General features: G+C 44.8%; 1 protein-coding gene across 1 annotated transcript in view; it reads left to right on the forward strand.

Moving 5' to 3' along the window:
• The window catches only part of col4a1 (collagen, type IV, alpha 1), a 36,688-nt gene extending 30,569 nt beyond the window's left edge, over positions 1–6,119 (forward strand). The window contains exons 41-52 of the mRNA XM_048973655.1: positions 190–240; positions 1,213–1,398; positions 2,040–2,173; positions 2,514–2,586; positions 2,732–2,803; positions 2,907–3,035; positions 3,175–3,273; positions 3,356–3,568; positions 3,661–3,838; positions 3,917–4,031; positions 4,190–4,362; positions 4,448–6,119. Coding sequence (XP_048829612.1) covers positions 190–240; positions 1,213–1,398; positions 2,040–2,173; positions 2,514–2,586; positions 2,732–2,803; positions 2,907–3,035; positions 3,175–3,273; positions 3,356–3,568; positions 3,661–3,838; positions 3,917–4,031; positions 4,190–4,362; positions 4,448–4,529 — 1,505 coding nt within the window. The 3' untranslated portion in view covers positions 4,530–6,119. The remainder of the gene's footprint in view (positions 1–189; positions 241–1,212; positions 1,399–2,039; positions 2,174–2,513; positions 2,587–2,731; positions 2,804–2,906; positions 3,036–3,174; positions 3,274–3,355; positions 3,569–3,660; positions 3,839–3,916; positions 4,032–4,189; positions 4,363–4,447) is intronic.
• Positions 6,120–17,424: the final 11,305 nt, after the last annotated feature.

The raw sequence follows: 17,424 nt of genomic DNA on the forward strand, positions 1-17,424 counted from the left end.
GGGACCAGACTCAAAGGGGGAGCCCATCCTCCAGGGGCCGGCATGGATAGTCAAATAAGAGTCAAGTCACATTGTCCCAATCATAAAAAATAAGCCTGCAGACAAGGTACCTTAGAGTGGGAGCAGTTTCTGAAGCCCTGACCCCCTCCCCCCCCCCCCCCCCCCTCCCCTCCCCTCCCTCCATTCCAGGTTTACCCGGCAGAGGTTTCCCTGGTCCACCTGGACAAGCTGGAATTAAAGGTAAATCTTGGTTCAAAATGGTTCAAATTAGGCTCTTGGTGGAAAAAGTATGTGAAACTCTGGCATACTAACCTCCTGAAAATAGTGCAATTAGAGTTTGGTGTTCCAGTGAATTTGGATGTACAGTTGTCCCACGCAACTTCGCGCCTCAACTTTCACGTCTTCACTCTATCGTGGTTTTTTGTATATTCATTAAAAAGTTGATCGAGATAATGAAAATGACACATCACTAGGCATTGGAAGCATCTTTGCTCTTCATAATTAAATGTACAATAATAATAATAATAATATTTGTAGTGTCTAATATGTCTTATTTTCTCGTATTTTGTCTAATATATTGGGTAATACGAGTGTAATTGTAATGACCTGCCTGTACGATCTTCTTGTGTGCCACGCCCCCTTATTAACCACGTGTGCAGCCCCGATTGTGACGAGCTGTTTTCTGTCAGTTTGATTCTTCCGGTGTATTTTAGTCCACGTCAGAGTCTGTAACCCCAGGTCTCTCATGGACGTTTTGATGTTACATGTTCCTGCATCCTGCATTTGGAGTGATTCCAAATAAACCCTTCGATCCTGATTCCTCGTCTCCTAGTTCCTGCTTCCGTGTCCAGCAATCATAACAGTAATGGTGACTAAAGGGTGTTATTGCATGTCTAATAATGTTAAAAACCGTATGTAGAAGGTCATAAACAGGTTTTCTATGCTCTAACTGCGGAAATATTCGATTAATAAATAAAGAATCCTACTTCATGGAAATTCACTTGTCGTGGTAAAGTCAGGAACTGATTAATCGCGGTAAATATGGGACGACTTTATATCCAAAATTCCATGTAATGGGGCCAAGGGTAAGTAAAAAAAAAGAATGCAAAGCAAAATGTAATGATGTGCTGCTTTCTGCCAGTGAGTCTGTTCTTGTCCACCATTCGTGTATACATATATCATCTAATGCTGACCCAAGGTGCCTATCTGCAGGTGAAAAAGGCAGCGATGGTCTCCCAGGCATCTCTGGAATACCTGGTGTCCCTGGGACTAAAGGAGATAAGGGCCGGACAGGAGACCAGGGCCAGCAGGGGCAGCCGGGACAGCAGGGATTTCCGGGACCCTCCATGGAAGGACCCAAAGGGGACAGGGGCCCCCCTGGAGGTCTGGGGTGGCCAGGTAGACCCATAAATTATAAATCTTTAGATACAAAAGAAATACACATCGTACTTTTGAACAGTTACTGTAATGAACAGACTTGGAGGACCCAGGTGCAGAGAGGAGGGAGATTTAATCCAAAATCCAATTCAAGTGGAAGTCAAAAACTAGCTGGGTCATAATTGAGTAATCAAAGATGCAATCAGAGGAAAATGAAATGAAAATGAAAAATCCAGATACAAAAGCGTAGCTTCAGGCAATGGTTTGTCAACAAAGTGACGATCAGTGTCGCAAACACATCCAGGAAGTGGCACAGGCAAGAATCGGTAAACAGGGAATTCAAAAGCAGAGATCAAACACGGCAAAAGCAGGAATATAGGCTGCTCAGTATAGTACAGGGACTCCATAGCCTGCTTCGGGCTACGGAAGCACAGTGTTTAAATCAGGAATCAAATTACAGGAAATGCATGGTAAGTGTTAATATTCTCGTGATGTTGATCGTTGGAGGTGCGGTGGTTCGGCCGAAGGTGGACATATCTGAGGCTGATAGGATGCGGACCTGACGGTTATTTGATTAGCTGATTAGTTGATCATTTCTCCATTATCAAAAACACAGAATATTTTTAAAAGAGAATGTGCTTGACAAGACACTATTTTTGAAGGTGATATTGGAGCCCCTGGGCCAGCTGGAGTTCCTGGAAATATCGGGGCTAGAGGAGATAAAGGAGACATTGGCTTCCAAGGGTCTCCAGGCTCCAAAGGATTTAAGGGTGACAGAGGATCTCCTGGCTATCCTGTAAGTTGTGTGCTCTTGCCTGTCACTCACATACACTCAACCAGCATGTTGATCTGTTTCTCTAATAATAGTATTGGTAGTGTTGTGAAACCTCTCCCCCATTATTGATGTTATATTTTTCACCACGGCCCTGGAGGAACGCTATTTCAGGGCACCTGTATACAGGTGGTATGACAATAAAGCTAACTTACCCTGACTTGTCTTGACTTGATTTGGCTTGTCTTAACTTGGCTCAGCTTATCTTGTCTTAACTTGTCTTGATTAGAAACCCTGTGAAATATCCACTTTGGACATCACTGCAATTAGAACATGCTGTTTATGAGGTGTGAATGTGTCACAGGGAGCCTACGGTCTGCCTGGCATCAATGGACAGAAGGGGGAGAAGGGGCTGCATGGATCGCCTGGATTCCCAGGTATGACAGCAGACTGAAGCGTAGCGTGCCAGTGGCCTCATACACACCCACAATGCTGTATTATGGCATACAGTGACAGAAGTACAGTGTCCTGCATTCAGGCTGCACTGTTTTCTGTGTTACATGAGCTGCTTGTGTTGTCCAGGACTGAAAGGGGATAAGGGCTTCTTGGGAACCAAAGGAGAACAAGGAGACAGGGGCTACCCTGGAGCTAAAGGTAGGTATCGCAGTTCCCCTAGTACATGCAAGTTATCCACTAACCTACAAGACAGGTGAAACCCCCATGCTTGTGAGCTTTAGAAAAAGTGTCTTGTTTCCAGGTAACGAGGGCCCACCAGGGCCACCTGGCCCCCATGTCTTTATAAAAGGGGACATCGGCCCCCCAGGTCCTCCAGGGCCACAGGGGCCTCAAGGGATCCTGGGACATCCTGGGATGAAGGGGTATCAAGGTAGATTCACACATCTTTGTACCTCCTATTAATGCTGTGAGAACTGCTTTAATTGCTCTGAATTAAGAGGTAAATTGACGACTCCCCAACTGCTATGCAGACATTATTAAGCTATCTTTTTCATACTAATCACCCCCAGGTATGACAGGACAGATGGGTATCAAAGGAGAAGAAGGCCAACCAGGGTATGATGGCAGACCAGGGGTCAAGGGTGAACCAGGTCCCATTGGGCCTTCCGGTAAGTGAGTCCTCATGGTGAATCTTTCTGAGTAGATGGCTCCACGTTTGGTCCATGGTTACCCTCTAATGTCACGCTACAGGTTCTCGAGGTTTCCCAGGCCCTCCGGGACCAGACGGCGTGCCTGGGCCGGCTGGGCTTCCGGGACCTGCTTCCAAGGAACATGGGTTCTTGGTGACACGTCACAGTCAATCGGTGGAATCAGCCTTGTGTCCGCATGGCACCACACTCTTGTATGAGGGCTACTCTCTCCTATATGTCCAGGGCAATGAACGTTCCCATGGACAGGACCTGGGTAAGAGAACTGGGGTAGATCTGGTGTCATACAGTGACAGATGCACAGAGACTTCACCTGGTCTGAGATGTGCTCCTGGTCGCCTCCTACAGGAACAGCCGGGAGCTGCCTGAGGAAGTTCAGCCCCATGCCTTTCCTCTTTTGCAACATCAACAATGTCTGCAACTTTGCATCGAGGAATGACTATTCCTACTGGCTGACGTCACCTGAGCCGATGCCCATGAATATGGCTCCCATTACTGGGGAGAACATCAAGCCTTTCATCAGCAGGTCAGTATGTATAATGTGCTTGAATGTCGCTGTTTACGTTTCTCCGTGTGATTTTCACTTAACTGGATCTCCTAACAGGTGTGCTGTCTGTGAGGTCCCTGCTATGGTGATCGCATTGCATAGCCAGTCTCTCCATATCCCATCATGCCCTGTGGGCTGGGACTCCCTCTGGATTGGCTACTCCTTCGTCATGGTAAGAGTGCTGAGAATCTGACCATCATTAGTCTGACATCCTGCCATTTGCTAGCGAGCGGACATAACAAGCGGCGCTACATGTAAATGCTCATCGCGTCTCAGCACAACGTTGAGTTTATAATGAACCATTAAAATGAAAATGTTTGCTCCATGTAGCACACAAGTGCAGGAGCCGAGGGATCTGGCCAAGCCTTAGCCTCTCCCGGATCCTGCCTCGAAGAGTTCCGCAGCGCGCCTTTCATCGAGTGCCATGGCCGAGGCACCTGCAACTACTACGCCAACTCCTATAGCTTCTGGCTGGCCACCATTGAAGACAATGAGATGTTTAGGTAAGCCTTTGTCACACTTTACCCCTTATGCTTTCAGGGGGCAGCAGTGAGTCCAGTCTGAAGGAAGTTTCCTGTTTTGTTCCAGGAAACCCGAACCTGCGACATTGAAAGCGGGAACCCTACGGACCCACATCAGCAGATGCCAGGTCTGCATGAAGAGGACATAATGCAGTTGTTGCTTTGACTGAGGTTTAACAAACAATGGTGCTACTTGATGAAGTGAAGGACAGGTTTATTTCGGGAATAGGCGCTGCCCCCCCCCCCCCCCCCCAAGTTACATGCCAAAACTATAGCGCAGCGAACAGAATACCAAGTTGCCAGTCCTCCTGGTACCTAGCTCACCAAGGATGGCTGAGAGACCCAGCCGAAAGCTTTCTTCATTCAATGGCACTTTGTTTATTACTGCACTGATAATATCCTATGTAAACAGGTGTCCATTTACGGTTGCGTGTGTATCAGGTGCTACCCAATATCCAATTTACCTTTCAACGCATTCTTGTACTTCTGTTGGTCCCTCGTTACATTTCTTTCCTTTTTACAGATGATATCTAACTTCAAGTTCTAGACCTTTTATTTAAAGATGTACTAATGTTATGAAAGGGGTTGGTACAGGATACACTTTGTTGTAAATATATTGACTAAACACAGCAAATACAATTCAGACAACCATATCAATTTATAACACTTTTTTATTTATGAGGGATAAAACATGTAAAATGGATACAATAAGCCAAAGGATAAATAAAGAATATGGCCAATATAAGTAAGTTATTCCACTGTGAGGTATAACATAATTTAGGCACATAAGTTATAACATAAAGGATTATGTATAGCACAGAAAGTGAGGTCATGGCCTTCCTGTGCTTGTCTATTCTCCAAAAACCAGCCTCCCCATAGCAAGAGGTGCCAATTGTACACACAGCAAGTGAAGAACCTGATGCTCTCGGCTTAGCTTTTTGTGTAGTAATTTTCATGGGACGTAACTGATCAACAAACACACTTCCCCCGGGCTCTGAATCCCCATGTTTGCGTATCGTATCCTTCATGGTTTTGTAGGTTGAATGCACATACGCTTAATAAACCACGCAAATGCATACACACACACACGCATACACACACACACGCATGCACACACACACGCATACACACACACACGCATACACACGCACACACACACACACGCACACACACACACACACACATCATTCCTGCACTGAAGTACTTGATTTTTAAACTCATTTCCTTCAGTTTTCCTCAGTGTATAAATGCTATGTTATGTGGCTATTCTCAGTTTGGCAGGTGTTAGTTAGATAGTTTATTGATTAATTTCCGAAATTTTTACCGGAGAGTAGTTGGTATAAATATGAACAAAGGATGCTGATACACTTAAGGGGGAGGGCAAGTATTCACCTGGTTACAGTGTCCCAGTGGTCCTTCCCTAGTTTAACACAGTCACAGCTCTGGAGAGACACTGCTTGGTGCCTAAGGTGCGTGCAGTGTCCAATACAGTGACAGAAGTGCCAGTGAACTGACCTCAGGCACAGTGTGTTCCTTCTGGACATCCTCTTTCAGATTTACCACAACCTCTAACACATGAACGTGGCCAATCATTTAGGTGATTTTTTTTAAATGGGGGAGAACTAGCTTTATTGTCAGGTTACTCATATTAACACGTAAAGCTGGAGAGCCAGCTTGTATTCCCACCTCCAAAATCTGTATTGTATAAATCATACAATAAAATAATTTTTATAAAATTACTCCTATGTTGTTTATCTGTGGCATGAGAGAATAAGGCTGGACATAAATCATGCTGCCTGCATTGCGCAGTACTGCCACAAGAGGGCGCACGCAGCACATTATAACAGTTCAGCTCACAGGCTCCCTGGATCTTTACAGGCCTTGGCAGCTCCACACTGTGAGAACAAAAGGGTACAGCCCTGCTACAATTGTATCCCAAGGTACAAACAACACTAATGAACCCTGAATGGTACATAAATGTTCAGAGTTCATTTCTGTACCTTAAAAGGTATGTTTACCTGCAGCTAGGGTACAAATGGCAGACCCTTGAAGGTACAGCCCCAGTGACAAGTATTTGTACCATAAAAGGTACATATTGCTATTTCTTTTCTAACAGGGCACAGAAACAACTATAACTTTGTTTACTCTTAATACTACTAGCTACACTAACAGCAATAAGAGCAACAAATAACTAAACAAAAACAAACTTCCCACCATACAATTAATTCCAAGCAATGAGGTATATAGATAACGAAAGGTAAATTTTATTGATCTGAGGGAGCCTAGAGGTGTTTCTCAATATGTGTACTTGACTGTACTTCTGTTCTTGTGTAGCTGATTTACTCATGAAGAACAGTTCCAGTAACAGAGGTGGACATTTATGACATTTATTCTTAGTATTGGACAGAGGGCCGCATTTCAGGTCCAGAAAATAAAAATCCAGACCAAGATTTTGTTTCATCCAACACATGTTGAGGACTCTGTGTCTGTGACTCTTTATTTTCAGCTGGTTGGTTGAAACAAAATCCTGGTTTGGATTTTTACTTTCTGGACCTGAAATGCAGCCCTCTGTCCAATACTAAGAACACAAGTACAGAGGAAGGTAAAAATCCCTGGATGTAATTCCTGTCCCGCCCCAAACGTCAAGGATACATCGGTTGCATCCTCGCCAAACAAGTCCAATCCCATGATTCATTGCGGCCCCTGTTTATTCTTGGTAGGCGAGTTCGTAGGACCGGTCTTGCCAAGACCACATTTGCACTCTTCACGTTCTTGATATTGAGAAACACCACAGGCAGGCAGATGTCCCTGGATCTGAATAATACAACACCAAAACGAACGCAGAGTGTCCAGGAAGTGAAAGCAAGCATGCATTATCCTGTGGGCCAACCCCCCATGCCCAAGGCCTTCCTCCTGAGCTCATGGCCACGTACCAGCAGCTAGCGATGAACTAGGCTGGTGCAGCATTACAGTTTTACTTACTACCCAATGCCACACGCTCTGTGCCAGGCCTGATATGTTGGGGAAGAGGGACAACATCAGCACACGCCCCTCCACTGCCCTGCAGTCACTATCTAATTAATGACACAGATATAGAGCAGGGCGTTTCATGACATGAGGTGAGACTATGGGAGAATGGTGAGGGTTGTAACAGGTGCTGAAATCTTATAGGAGTAAGTGCATTTGGCCTTTCGTTTTTATCTCTTGGATTTTCCACATCTGTTGCTCCTCTGTTAGCGCCGAAATTTCGGCTTAGGTGTTATACCCTCGCTGGCCTCGTAATAATATTCCCACAGCAAATGCTGAGGGCAGTAGAGCCTTCCAGTCACTGAGACGGCACTACTATATTCCACAGACGGAGTTCCTCAGGGTGAAGCAGCATCTTTTATCGCCCGAATACTTTATCAAAACAACGCTGTGGGCAAAGGGTCCGTGGGGGTTTCGAAGTGCAGAAACACGGTCTCCTGAGCATACCTGCCAGCGCTCCTGAATTTCCTGGGATTTTACACTTCTCCCCCTGTTGTCCTTCGGAATAACCTCCCGGTGAACTCCCGTGAGAAAGCCCACCCCTGCCCCCTGCTCTTATCGGGAACCCCCCCACCCCGACACACCTTAGCAAAATCTCCCTATTTTCACAATGTAATGTTGGTAAGTAAGCTGTGGAGAAATCATTTAGGAGCGAGGTTTACTGAGGATTTTCCGCCACTCACAGCTCTGACCAGAGCATTAATAAGCTTGGCCTACTTCCTGGCAGTTAAGACAGCCTCCCTTGTTTACAAACAGTGCTGGGAAGCCATTTTGAAGGTCACTGAACTCCCGGGTAATATGACTGAAGATCAAGTTTCCACTTCAATTGTCCAATCAGGACTTTCCATAATATTGTCAAATGAAAGTCTTTTCCCTTAATGTTTCTGGTGGAGGGAGGAAGGTAGGAAGTAGCTAGAAGGTAGGAAGTAGCTAGAAGGTAGGAAGTAGCTAGAAGGTAGGAAGTAGCTAGAAGGTAGGACGAGTCGGACTGAGTTTAGGAACAAACACGTCTGCATGTGTGTGGTTTGGGTTCTCACACATGACTCTATTGCGTTATTATGAGTTAAAAAATTGACGTGTTTATGTCAGTGGCATTTGCTGTGATTACAGGAAACTGCAGGAATCGTCTTAGAAAAATGAAAAAGAGTAAATTATAGTTGACATAATTCCAAACTTGGTCCAACTTATGGCTAGATTGACTGTTTATAACAGGTTAGGCAAACAGTAAGTCGCACAGTAATTATAATCTTGCCGTTAGCTATGTTGAGCTGTAATGTCTCGATTCTAACAGTATCCTTTAAGCAGCATTTGAGACGAAACCTTAAATAGTGAAAGATCTTCCTCAAGTTTGCTCATATCTCTAGGTTTTCGGAGGCCTTGCCAGGATGAAGATTTCTGGTTCTTTCCTGCGCACAAAGCAGTAAATATGCAAATTTTAAATGAAGAAGACATTAGACATGAGGGGTTAATCCTCAAGGGTGACGCGCCGAGAGACTCAGATATAAAAGGCTGTACGAAGTAATTGACGATTGATCTCAGAAGTCAGATGGATGTCGCTAAATTCTGAAGTGACCCCTTTAGTGAGGAGATATGTAAATGTCCACTGGGGACCAGAAGCTGAGCACTATGATAGAAGGTGTGAATCCCTGATGCCTCCACTGCTCCAAGCCATGAGGGACACTGGCAAAAGGCCAGCGGAAATAACCCAGCTATGCCTGATAACCCCTGACCCTCAGTGCCGGAGTGCTCAGTGGGGGGCAGGGTGTGAGATGCAAGAGTGTCAAGAACACTGGAATGGGGCTTGAGGAAGTGCAGGCGGACTTTCGGGGAGTAAAACCAAAGGTGTGGGGAATTGCAGGGCACACCTGATTGTGGGGAAGGAAGAATCGGACGTAGATAAAAGCGGAAAACAGCTAAGACTGGGTGGGAGATGGGGGGGGGGGGGGGGGGGGGGTGTAATGGTTAGGCTAAGAAAAAAAAGGGAGGCAGAGACCAGAATCACACCAGGGGATGGGGGAAGTGTCCCCCCAACTGGAAAATTACGCCTGTGAGCGAAATGCACAGCAATTGGTAAGATGGCTCGCTACAGCAGATAAGGACCAAGCCCAGTCACTGTAGATGAGTCGGTCAGTACCTTTTATGGCTTGGCCATTTGTGCACAGGGGGGTGAGCCTCTCGCTTGGCCCGGTCCGATATTATATCCCTCCTGGTCCCCAGATATCAAGATGCGATCGCCGTAAATCTAGGTTCTCCAGATTTCCATCTAAGGCTCCCCCCACAACAGTCACCCTGCTTATTTACTGTCAGCTTCCAGCTGCCCACCATGACCTGTCAATGTGCTTAAGCACAGGATCATTCAAACAGATGGGTCAGTACCTCAGCATGATTGACTTTGTGTCAAAGGCAAAACACTAAATGAATCCATGCTGATTTGGTCAGACATATATTATCCTTATACATATGCATAGTGGTGAGCCTTAATGGTGAAACTTCTATCTGGTCCTCGTGTATTAGTGAGCTTATTTTTAGTACCTGCTTGTTTGACCTGTATTATGGCTCCCAATCAGCTGTGGAACCATTAAGGTGTGAGTGTAGCAAGGTTACTGATTTGTGGGATGAACCAATTTATTAGCGAAAGCTTAGGGGGAAATTAATCTGTTATCTACTGCAAGATATATGCTGACCAGCATAATATTAAAACCACCCACCTAATATTGTGTAGGTCTCCCTCATGCCATCAAAACAGCTCAGACTCAATGAGCCAGGGACTCCTGGAGACCTCTGAAGGTGCCCTGTGGTATCTGGTACCAAGATGTTAGCAGCAGATCCTGTAAGTTGCAAGTCCATCAGACTTGTTTGTCCAAAACAAACCCACAGATGCTTGGTCGAACTGAAATCTTGAGAATTTGGAGAAGTCAGTACCTTGAACTGTTTTTCATGTTTCTCGAACCATTCCTGAACAATTTTTGGAGTGAGGCAGGATGTATCATCTGGCTTAAAGAGGTCACTGCCATTGGGGAATACTGTTGCCATGAAGGTATGTACTTGGTCTGCAACCACGTGTTTGGGTAGGTGGTACATGTCAACATAGCATTCACATGAATCCCAGGACCCAAGTATTTCCCAGCAGAATACTGCCCAGAGCATCACAGAGCTTGTCTTCTTCTCATAGTGCATCCTAGGTGCCATCTTCTCAGTTAAACCACACACATGCACCCAGCCATCGATATGATGTAACAAAGAACGTGACTAGTCAGACCAGGCCACCTTCTTCCATTGCTTCATGGTCCAGTCCTGACGCTCACGTGCCCCTTGTAGGTGCTTTCGGTGGTGGACAGGGGTCAGCATGGGTCCTCTGACTGGTCTGTGGCTACCCAGCCCCATACACAGCAAGCTGGGATGTACTGTGTGCTCTGACACCATTCTATCATAACCAGCATTAACTTTTTCAGCAATCTGTATTACAGAAGCTCTCCTGTGGGATTGGACCAGGCAAGGTAATATTTGCACCCAAAGTGCATCAATGAGCCTTGGCCACCCATGACCCCATTGTCAGTTCACTGGTTGGCGTTCCTGGGCCACTTTTGGTAGGTATTGAGCAGTGAATGAACACCCTACAAGAACTGCGATTTTGGAGATGGTCTAACCCAGTTGTCTAGCCATCACAATACACTCGTCCACTTTTCCTGATTCCAACACATTAACCTCGAGGGCTGATGAGCCAAATGTCACCCTTCACAAGTGTCATTGTAAAGATATACTCAATGTTATTCACTTCACCGGTCAGTGGTTTTAATTTTATGGCTGATCAGTGTATATGGCCAAAAAGCATCAATGTATTTTTGCTTCCTTATGCTCTTTTAAAGGTTATGACATCTCCACTGATCCTGCAGGAGCTGGAATTTCATCATTGTGGTTATTGTTGACACCTTCTGCAAATTATGAAGCAGCCCGGCTGCCAGGTAACAAGCTGTACCAGCTATACAAACACACCGCTGTTGCAGTACATCTCACTGTTCTCCAGGGCCGAGCTTCAAGCCTCGGTCAGATGGAATTCCTGGTCCATAACTTACAAGGTACTCTCCTGTTGCCCTTCGATTCCAGTGAATCTTTCACGGTTCCTGATCCTGGGCTCTTCAATTCTTGCTTTATTCTTGTAATTCTCTTCCAGTTTGTCCCTAAGGTACAAATCAGAGACAAATCCTTCAGTGTTTCTGGGTTTGGTTCCTGTCTCCTCATCTCTGCACCCGTCTTCCATGTCTCAACTGTGTCTACACAGCACTCTAGCACTGGGTCATGATGGTTGTCCAGCTACCTAAGAAGGAGAGTTTATATGGGCAGAAATGTTTTCAGAATATGTACGGAGCAGTCCTGTGCCAGTCCTGTGTAGATGCCTGAGCCCCAGTGGTTACACAGCTTAGAGAATCTAGACCCTACATTTTCCTAATGTTGGGAAACTTCCCCTGCTGGAAGATGTCGGGCCCTTGTGTGACACTCCCCTATCAACCAGCTCCAAGTTTGACTCCCACATGGTGAGGTCAGAGTGTTAAGATAGGCAACACAATTGTTTTTTTCCCCCTATTGCAGTTCTAATGCCTAAAAACATTTTGGGAATATTCTACTGAAAAAAATGTGCTGTTTTCCTCTTATTCTATTGTACTATATCCTACTCTGCTTTAGCTGTGGCTACACAACCCCTGTTTTTCTTGAACTATAATGGACTAGGGCATCATATGCATGTTCACTGCATGCACCCAGCATAGAGAAATCTTCCATAATGGGGGAATTATTCAGGTAAAGAACTATTCCTGCCACTTATTAAGACCTCAAGGAAGAACTATATGGTAAGTAAGCACTCTGCGAGACATAGCCGTGGTAACTGCACCATACACTGCCTGACAGATTCCGGCCCAGCTTTGCAGGTGAAAGCACACGCAGAACAGATTTTGTCTATTTTTAAGTTCTGCGGATATGAATGTATATCTAGATAGAACAATACTTATTTCATTTGTGGTTCCATTGCCTACCTTCCTATAAGCTGGATCACGATATTCGGGACCTACCATCCTGATAAAGGCATCCCTTACAGTTCACATGAGAGAGAGAGAGAGAGAGAGAGAGAGAGAGAGATTAGTGAAGATTATCATTTTAGAGTTGTATTTTTCCCTGTGTATCTCAACTTTGGGCTTGGCACGACACCCCAGAGAGAGCTTATCCATGTCACGCTTTCTGCCGGTGACAGCTATGCACATATGCAAAGGCAGCAAGAAGCATATGCTTCTGAACTCCTTCCACTGAGGCAGGATTCTCTCGGGGCAAGAAGGGTGCAGCTCTTATACTCCGTACTGGTTGAACGTTATTACTGTGAGCTGGTATCCCTTGCAGTTCATCCTGACCACAAGCGCACACATCTACACGGAAAAGATTGACACCAAGCTCCATCTAGACAGTGCATATGATGCAGATTGGATTCCAGAAGGTGACGAATGGAACACAGCCCAGTGAAGTTACTAGTCAGCATTATAACTACCTAATCATCCCCATTGAGCTCAGAAATGCTCCACTGTATTTCAGATCCTGGTTAACTATTAGAGACATCCAATCTGGCTTGTTTTACTATATGTAGTTGACATCCTAGTATGTTTCTCCAACAATGCATCACATATACGCCATATTTATATCAATGGAAGCTCTGATTGAAGGTGGTCAGCCACCTATTCCTTTTGAGTGCAGATCGGAGATGATCCACAATGGTGGAGTCTTGGTTCAGCGGGAGGTTTGTGTAGTCGTGGGCATCACTGACAAAGTCTTTGACCTATGATACAACTTGAGCTGTTCACCATATTTCAGGACAAGGTCCAGCGCTGACCTTGGAATCCCCATGTAGTCTGACACTTAGTGTAACTGAATCACTATCAGACTGCTGAATAAGGCAGAAGGCCTCGTGAAAACAAGTCAAATTGAATAATAACTGGAAGAGAAGGACACAAATGATTCAGTGGCTGTGATATCTGTTGTTCTGCTGTCTCACACGTTCTATCCGTACTGTGTCGCATGTTTTAACCAAAAGGTGTTCCACGTTTCCGTGCCGTATTGCAACTTCTAGACCAATTGTAAGTTTAAACCACACTGTATCACACACTGAAATTACCGTATAATATGTTCTAGCCATGCAGCCTCACGAGTACCAGTCCTGCAGTGTCACCTGTACTAATTCTGTTCAGTCATCTGTTTTCACCCTGTGGTTCTGCACGTTCTAGCCATACCGTGTCACATGTTCTTTCTCTGCCACGTCATGCATTGAAATCACAGGTGTGCCAGGTGTTCTTGCCAAAACATCTTATATGTTCTAACCCTACAATGTCACATGTTCTAACTACCCTACTGTATCATATCTTAAATTTGCCCTCTCATGTATTTTGTGACCATTTAGTGCTTGCTTTTTCTCGAGAAGTCGGAGAGTTCCATGCTGAAAAATTGGTAGAACATTGGAACTCCGAAGACACACGTGTGCAGAGTCTGTTGCACATGTTATGGAAACAAGATGGCTATAAGGACAATAAGGGTGTGAACTGTGGTTTTGTCACAACTGGGAAGCAGTGATGGAAGCCAAAGGTTTGATGAACTAGCCGGTCCCTTAATGGTTACTGAACTTCTTAAGGAGTCCCACAATAGGACAAAAGGGTGCGAGAGATTGAACTACAATGCTCTTCTAGGCAGAAATGATCTTTCTTGTGTTCAGAAATGTTACCCAGTTTAAAAATAGTACTCAAGTCAATGCTGAAACGGAACCTTTGTGGTTAGGGTTAAAGCATAATGCAAACCTGTTACTATAGTTAACAGTTAGACCGCATTGTTAGAATTATCTACGTCATTGTAGCTGCACCCCATGAGAAATGACTTGGCAAGCTTGCACAGTAAATATTATTGCAACAACAATTCTCCCTTTACTGGCACATTGGACAAATACAGGCTGTTCCATAGCCTTGAGATAGGAACAGAACCGTTCTCCAGGGTCAGGGTCATGTGACAGCGAAGAATCGCCACAGGACAAAACACCATCTTTCGGATTACATATGTCGGCTCGCTTAAGATGTATTGACAGTTTGCGGGGGAGGGGGAAAGGTCAAGTCACTGGATAAATTTTAATTTCATTTATCAAATTGATGTCAACATCAGTTTATGATCATTCTGGCACACATAAGGTTGATTCTTGGACAACTGGTAGAAAACCATATTTCCATTGGCATGTGGAGACAAGACCTTGATTTGAAAACAGTTGCGAATCAAGGGCCGCACCTCCACATTCGGCCCAGTACAGTAAAGTCACTGGCTTCAAACAGCCTCCCTGAGTGTCTGTTTCTGGCTAGTCGGAGAGAAGATGGGGCTCACTGGGGGCCCGTGACCTTTCCCAAGAAAAACACACTTCATGTGGTGACAAATCCCTGAACTCCAATGGGTAAAGTGCAGACACACCCATTAACACATCAAACAGATATTCTGTGCTTTAGAACAGAACTTCAGCCTACTAATACAAGCACTTCTTCAAGTGATGAGTAATCTGATAATCACCACTGTGCTGAACTCAGGTCAGCTATACAGAGCACTGAATATGCACTGTAGCCCAGATCGTAACGACTTTTCAGTCTGATACAACAATTTCATCAGTAACGAGAACTGATCTCCTGAAGGAGAGTGACATTTGTCCAATGCTCGCATTACCAAAGATTAGGCCTGCTAGCGGTGATGACTAAGCCTCCGCTAGACTCTATCTAGCATGATCCAGATGTTTGTTACGCATCACAGTGTGAATCCTTACTGCCTTTGAAAGTGCCGGTTCTGCTCCTGCTAATTGACTTTGGCGGAATGTGAACATTAGGGAAAGGCCCACTAATCACGTGAGATTCACCCACACGGCCACAACGGGGAGTTCTCTCTTTATCCAGACACGGTGGATGGTCCGTTATGGGCTGATGGTGCTCACATTTAAGGCTGATTTACAATTTTGTGTGGGATCTACACCGTCGGTAACTGCGCTGCCGCGTACCCTATGCTCCAGCCTGATGTTACATTTAGTAGCTACATTTCTAGGGAGCTTTATGCCAGGCCACAGTGTTGGCTATGGCATAGGTTATGCGGCTATGCCATACCTACAACCGACCAACGGCGGAGATTCTATGCAGAAGCATAAATCAGTCCTTAAAGGGGACAGTGAAACATGATATGGCTTCTCGCACGCAGCATTGGTGACGTCCCTGTGAATTTGCAGCGCACTGTATTGTCAGTCATGCTTGTGGGAAAATGGCTTTACGACAGAATAATAACTATCATCATAGGAGATCCCTCAGGGGAAATAAAATAGAAATGTGAGATGGGTTGGGGGGGTCTTGCTGTCATGGGAGGGAAAGTCAGGTGACAGGGTTTTGTGCTGATTAGTTCCACTTGTCCCTCGTTCCCAAAAATAGTATTTAGAGGCGTGTTGTGTTTTGTTTTGCAGTAACCCTGACAACCGTCCGGACGCGTGTAGCCAATTTTCCCACCTGAATTTGTGCTTTTTATTTCTTTAATTGCTCACTGAACTGGCCTGTTTTCACAAGGTCCCTCTGTCCTGCCCCGTAATAAATAAATAAAACGCTTCCCTGCTGAATTGCAGTATCACATGATAATGTTTTCTGTTCTGCCTAAATGGACTTACCACAGTGAGGAACAATGTAACCCCCCCCCCCACCCCCACCAACAAACACAAAAAAAACTAAACGGAATCTATTCCAGCTCATTTCACTACAAACACGTAGGGACTCCAAGTTTAACACTGTTTTGTCAGTGTGATTCCTGCCCAGAGCTGCTCAAAACATGACAGAAAGTGAACTTGCTCACTTGGTCATTTGTGAGTAACCATAAACAACAAGAAAGCAAAGAGCGTCAGGAAGAAGCAGAGGGTTAGGATTAGGGTTAGGGTTAGGGTTAGGATTAGGGTTAGGGTCAACACAATGGTGTTGCTGACGGAGAATGCGGGATATTTTGATTTCTTTGAATTAATATCTTTGCGATTCCGGTAAAGCATTGGTCAAGTTTTGTGCCATTAAATTCTATTATAGTGTTGCTGGAATTTAAGCAAAGACTTCTGCACTTTTAAGTCTGTTTAACTGCTTTAAAATGCTTCATTTATAACTGTTGAGGTATCCAAGTTATAAGGGATACATTCTATATTTCTGTTCAGACTATAATGGATAAAGTAAAAATATCACATAAGCGAAGTCACCAGTGGGAAAGTATGGATGGTACTTAGAATTAAGAATGCCACACGTGTGAGAAAACGTAACAACAGTGTGGCGAATGGTAAAGTACGCATAGCAAGTGCCTGAATGAGTCAGTATGACTTTCGTACAAAAAAGAAACCATTGGCCATGAGTAAAACAGCAAGGTCCGGCAACTCCCTTCTGCTACGGCCCTGTGAACTGCGAGCTTTTGAGCAATTTGAACAATTTTCAATTTTCAATTTGTGTATTTTTTTATTTTGATGTTTTCATTGCACGTTTCTGACATTAAGGCATAGTCCTATGTCCATATTACTGTTTTTGTCACGCTAGGATATGCAATACTGTGTACAGGAGTTTTTATATTGTCACATATACAATAATGTTTTTAAAAGAACAAGGCTTGAAGTAATATTTATATCAATATATATGAAAGGATTTATGTGAGATTTAAAAACAATGTGCATGCAGCAGCCACTCTGATCCTACTGATCATAGAGACATGAACTCCTCATTTAGTGCGAGGACATAGACAAAGCTCACCTCACTTGATGCCATGTGACATTCACACATGATGACAGGTTGGGTCGTGCCTGTATGTTCCCAGCATAACCCGCAGATAGCAACTCATTAGGCAAAGTGTCACCTTTCCAACACGTGTTTTCAACACACGTAGGCAGACGTTTTCATTTGTGGCCAATTCTGAATGCGTGACAGGATATAGGGCAGCGTTTCCCAATCCGGTCCTCGGGGACCTGCA

This window comes from Brienomyrus brachyistius, chromosome 1 (genome assembly GCF_023856365.1).
Source record: "Brienomyrus brachyistius isolate T26 chromosome 1, BBRACH_0.4, whole genome shotgun sequence".
NCBI lineage: Eukaryota > Metazoa > Chordata > Actinopteri > Osteoglossiformes > Mormyridae > Brienomyrus > Brienomyrus brachyistius.